The sequence below is a fragment of the Myotis davidii genome, unplaced genomic scaffold (assembly GCF_000327345.1).
Source record: "Myotis davidii unplaced genomic scaffold, ASM32734v1 scaffold173, whole genome shotgun sequence".
Classification (NCBI taxonomy): domain Eukaryota; kingdom Metazoa; phylum Chordata; class Mammalia; order Chiroptera; family Vespertilionidae; genus Myotis; species Myotis davidii.
In genome coordinates, this window is record NW_006286303.1 from 2,943,007 (window position 1) to 2,948,526 (window position 5,520).

Genomic DNA, 5,520 nt, shown 5'->3' on the forward strand with positions numbered 1-5,520 from the left:
AGGTGGAGAAAGGGGCTGTACTTTTAAAGAGACGTGCTCATCTCTAAGGAAGTATCAAACTTTGTATCCTCAGGGGCCGGGAAAGGTTATCTGATCAGATAGGGAGATGAAAGAACGTAGTTCATCTATTCCTAGGCAGCTTCCCCCTCTCCCTCAACTTTCCAGGAATCTCTGAGCCCCGGAGCCCCGCCCAACTTCTTACAGGAGCGGGTGTCCGGTCCTGCCAATCACGCCCCGCGACGTCATCACCGTGCGCAGCCTCTGGACGAGTAGGACACGGCCCCGCGTGTACCGAGTTGACTGTCAAAGTCTCAAAGAGCCCAATTCCCGGAAGCTGTGAGTTCTGAGGAAAGTTTTAGTCCCTGAGAGTGCGAATCCCCAACGATGAGCGCCCCGGGCGTACAGTCCTTTACCCAGCAGGGTTGGGAGCAGGTGCTGGCCAAAGCGAAACGGGCCGTGGTCTACCTGGACGCCGCCTGCGCCGAGAGCCTGCACTGGGGTTGCGGACCCACCCAGCTCCTTGAGGCGGTGGGCGGTCCTGCGTGCCACCTGCGGGAGTTCGAGCCCGAAGCAGTGGGCGGCGGAGCTAAACAGCCCAAGGCGGTGTTTGTGCTGAGCGGCCTCCTGAAAGGCCGAACTGTGGAGACTCTACGGAACATCATCTGCCGCAGTCACTTCCAGTATTGTGTGGTGGTCACTGCCGTGGACCACGCTGTGCACCTCACGGCTAATCACGTGCCCGCGGCCGCAGCGGCTGAGCTGGAGGGGCAGCAGCCAGTATTTGAGCAACTGGAGGAGAAGCTGTGCGAGTGGATGGGCAACATGAACTACACCGCCCAGGTGCTGCACATCCCGTTGTTGCTAGCCCCTGCTGCTCCCTGCCTTGCCTTGACTCCGGCCTTTGCTTCCCTTTTCCCACTGCTACCCCAGGATGTGCATCTTCTTAATAGTGTCCGACCGGACAAGAGGAGGCTGGGGAGCCTGGGTGAGGTGGATGCCACCGCCCTGCCCCCTGAGCTGCTATTGCAGATCAGGTGCCTGGTGTCGGGCCTCAGTTCTCTGTGCGAGCATTTAGGAGTGCGGGAGGAATGTTTTGCTGTAGGCTCCTTCAGTCGGATCATAGCTGCAGATCTGGCCAATTATGCTCCTGCCAAGAACAGGAGGAAGACTTCAACGGGCAGGGCCTCCCTGGTCTTTGTGGACAGAACCCTGGATCTCACAGGTAAACGGGATTGTTGTGCAGGTCTTCATAAGCACTCCCCAAGGTTCTGGGACTTTCACTGGTTCAGCATATATTTTATCGACCTCCTACTGTTTGTCAAGTTGAGGATACAAAGATGGACTAGATGGACACAGTCTCTGATCTCACAGAGTTTATAGTCTCTCTAGAGCAGTGGTTCTCAACCTTGGCTGCACATTAGAATCACCTGGGAATCTTTTGAAAATCCTGATTTCTGGGCCTCATCCTCCGGAAATTCTGTTTCTTTGTTACTAATGATGAGGCCCAGAAATCAGGATTTAAAAAAAATCCCAGGTGATTCTAATGTGCAGCCAAGGTTGAGAACCACTGCCTTAGAAGCACTCATGCTGGCTCTGTCTTAAGTCACTTTTATAAGTCTGATTATAAAAGGGGAGATCTGCTATTCCTTGTCAGGTCTTCAAGCCCTTCTTATGATCTTCATCAGTAAACTTTGGCTCTCAAATTTCAATATAGTATCATCCTATGACACCATTTACCTGGCTGACTATATGCTGATTATTTATACATTCAGTATTTATTGATACCCATCATGTCATTAAAATGTTAATTCAGCTTCTTTTTCCTCCCATTTTGTGAGTTCATATTTTCTGTCTGTTTAAACAGGAGCCGTTGGACATCATGGAGACAACTTGGTAGAGAAGATCATTTCAGTGCTTCCCCAGCTCCCCGGCCACACCAATGATGTGATGGTTAACATGGTAGAACTCACTGCACTGCAGAATGAAGAGGAGAATCAGAAGATGGTTGCACCAGGCTGTCTTGCACAACCCAAGTAGGATAAGTAGATTTTTCCCCCCTCTCCTCTTGCTCTCTTGCCTTTTCTTTCTCTCCTAGAATGTTCTGTAGAGAGAAAAGCAATGAAGAGTTAGTTTGGTTGAAAAATTCATTGTGGGTAGCATTTAAAAAACCCACATTTTTTTTTTCTGACCAGAATAACCATATCCAATAAGCAACAAAAAGTCTAGGCTTTTTCCATTTCTCTTTCTCAGTTGACTTTTCCATATGATTAAAAAACTGTCCACATAGCTATGAAACAGTGCTATTGTATATATGTCAATAGTATGCTCTGGGCATTAATGGGAACAGTTTTTATTTCTGTGTATATTTTTCACATGCTTAGAGAAATTAGAGAACAAAGATGGTGTACTTTATGTTATGCAGAGTTTCAAAAATAAAAGAACATTTTTTTCAGAAACAGGACAATGAAAAGATACAATAGTAACCTTTTCTACTTTGTCCTTCATCAACAATTCTATGAGGAAAAAATGCATCAGAAGGGGGGAAGTGTCTGAGTATCTGTTCCCCTTATCTTCATGTTTTTATTGATTTTTTACAGAGAGGAAGGGAGAGGGATAGAGAGTTAGAAACATCGATGAGAGAGAAACATCGATCAGCTGCCTCCTACACACCTCCTACTGGAAATGTGCCGCAACCAAGGTACATGCCCTTGACCAGAATCGAACCTGGGACTTTTCAGTCCGCAGGCCAACATTCTATCCACTGAGCCAAACCCGTTAGGGCTTTGTCTTTAGTTTTTATACAAAACAAAACCTTTCAACACCATAGATTCAAATATCAACCTTAAAGGATACATTTGGAATTTCCTATCATATTTGGAATTAATTTTCAGCTCTTGAAGTTTTCAACTTTTTTGTAGATTAGTAAAATTGAATGATGAGTGTGTATGATCCACTGTGGGAAGAAAACTGAAAGTTCTGTAGCCTATCTTTTGTAAGCTTATACAACAGTAAAAAAAAAAATGGGCCATTTGCTAACTTCAGCAGCACATAACTTAGCTGTTCAGAGGGCCATTCAAAAGTGAATTCCTAAGGACTTGCTGAGCCTCACTCTGGACTAGGGACTATGAAGAACATAAAAGAATATGAAATAAAATTTTTGACCTCCAGGACACTTATTTTTTGGTTGGGGTAGTCATGATTTACATATAGGTACAATTAAAAATAATGTAAATCCAGACTAATAGAGCTGCTATAGATTATATACTTCCTACAAACAAAGTATAGGGTTAATGTAGATCAATGTGAAAGTTGTGGTGCTTGAAATAATGTTTTAAAGGATTTAAAAAGGTGAGAGGGCCAGGGTGAGCATAGGTATGGAAACAAGACAGTCAGGGGTTGTGAGGAAGAAAGATACTTCATTGGACTACCATTGTCATCAGCAATATTAACATTTTTTTAGGACTTACTATGTGCCAAGCACACTTCCAGGCATTTTACATTTGGGAAATCATTTAAGTTTTACAGTAACCCAGTTGAGGTAGTTGTTGTTACTCCCCCATTTTAAAGGAAAGGAAACTGAGGCAAAGAGACAGTAAGCAACATTGCTAGCAGGAGGTGAAGATAGAATTTCAGCCCTGAATGTTTGACTTGCAAGCCATTGTTTTAACTTCTATGCAGAGGCCAGAGAAAAGTTGGCTTTTGAATAGATATAAAGAGACAAAAGTAAGGTTACTTCATGATTTAATTTGATAAGGCCTATTTGTTCAATATAATGTTTATACAAACAACACAAATCAATTTTGGCTAATTTCAGCAAAAGGAATTTATTAGAGGAGATTGGATAGCTAATGGAATCAAAGGAAGGACTGTTAATCCAATTTTGGAAAGAACAACCAGTTTCAGGGGTCTAGGGCAAAAACTTGGGAAAAGCCTGCTCAAGGCCTTACCCTAGAGAGACTGAATTTTAACTGTTTTCTATCTGAGTCATTCTCCTGAAGATTCATGTTCCAGGGGAAAGGTAAGATTGGCCCAATTTGGGCCTCGTGCCACCATTTGCTCAGTGGGGTTGGGACCAATTCATAGTGACTGAGAATTGTGACAAGATTGTATGGCTTGCCCTAATTGGTTTGGCTCAGTGGATAGAGCATTGGCCTGTGGACTGAAGGGTCCCAGGTTTGATTCCGGTCAAGGGCATGTACCTTGGTTGCAGGCATTTCCCCAATAAGGGGTGTGCAGGAGGCAGCTGATCAATGTTTCTCTCTCATCAATGTTTCTAACTCTCTATCCCTCTCCCTTCCTTTCTGTAAAAAATCAATTAAAAAAAAAGATTGTATGGCTTGGTGGAGGGGAAGTTCTTCAAAGGAAAACTGAAACATTTGACAAAAGAAGGGGAAGGAATGCTGGGCAGCTAAAACCAGTAGATGCCCCTTAATAAAAATACCACTTATAGAGTACTTATTGTGTAACAGGCATTGTTCTGATCACTTTATATATAGTACCTAGAGGCCCAGTGCACAAAATTCATGCACAGGTAGGGTCCCTAGGCCTGGCTGGTGATCAGGGCCAATCAGGTTCCCCGCCTCCCCGCCTCCTCCTTCTCTCACTCCCTCAGTGCCCCGCTGCTGCCGCTGGTTTCCTGCCATGTTCTGCACCGCCCCCTGGTGGTCAGTGCATGTCATAGTGAGTGATCAAATTCCTGTTCTGGTTGAACTCCTGAGGGGACACTTTGCATATTAGCCTTTTATATATATAGGTTTATTTAATTCTCACAACATCCCTAACATAATTACAAAAAGAACATGTGACTTCCCAGAGAAGTTTGCAAAGAGAAGAGTAGAATCCATTGTTAATGAACAGGAAAAGCAAGTAAAATTCTGAGAAGTGTGGTGAAACAACTGTAAGAATCAAGATATGGCTTAGATCTACAACTAACATTTTGATTATGGTCTATTAAATAACTTTGACTCTTCAGTCCTCCTTCTGCCCCAAGCTTAGTCACAAGCTTAAACTGAACCAGTCTTGAAATCCCATTTCCCTTGCCAGTGATTGCTTTAGAAATGGGGAGGTAACAAGTGAATCTTCTTGGTCAGATTTCTTTGCTTCTGAAAAGAGACTCAAACAAAAGACACACTTTCCCCTTTCCCTTATCCTCCTCCCTCAATGGCCAGGACTCTGATGTAAATCCTGAATCTGCTAGGCCAACTTGCTCACATCCAGAAGTTGAAACTAACACTTGGAAGGTGGAGTGGCCACAGGAGCCACAGAGAAGAGAAGCAATGGGGTTACTGTGTCTGGACCACTATCATCCTATCTAATAAAACAGAAACATGGTAATTGGCGTACGACCGCTACCCTTCCCATTGGCTAATCAGCGAGATATGCAAATTAACTGACAGCCAGGCTTGCTTGCTTCAGTGACGGAGGACTCCAATGTTCCTCGCCTGCCTGCCGCTGCAGGTCTCTGAGCTGCAAGCAACTATGTAACAAACATAGAATCTAAACAAAACCCCAGCAACCAGC

The 5,520-nt window shown here is 44.3% G+C and overlaps 1 protein-coding gene across 1 annotated transcript in view; it reads left to right on the forward strand.

Annotated features, from left to right (window-relative positions):
• Window positions 1-262: 262 nt before the first annotated feature.
• Window positions 263-5,520, forward strand: part of SCFD2 (sec1 family domain containing 2) — a 327,218-nt gene continuing 321,960 nt past the window's right edge. The window contains exons 1-2 of the mRNA XM_006757824.2: window positions 263-1,222; window positions 1,865-2,033. Coding sequence (XP_006757887.1) covers window positions 385-1,222; window positions 1,865-2,033 — 1,007 coding nt within the window. The 5' untranslated portion in view covers window positions 263-384. The remainder of the gene's footprint in view (window positions 1,223-1,864; window positions 2,034-5,520) is intronic.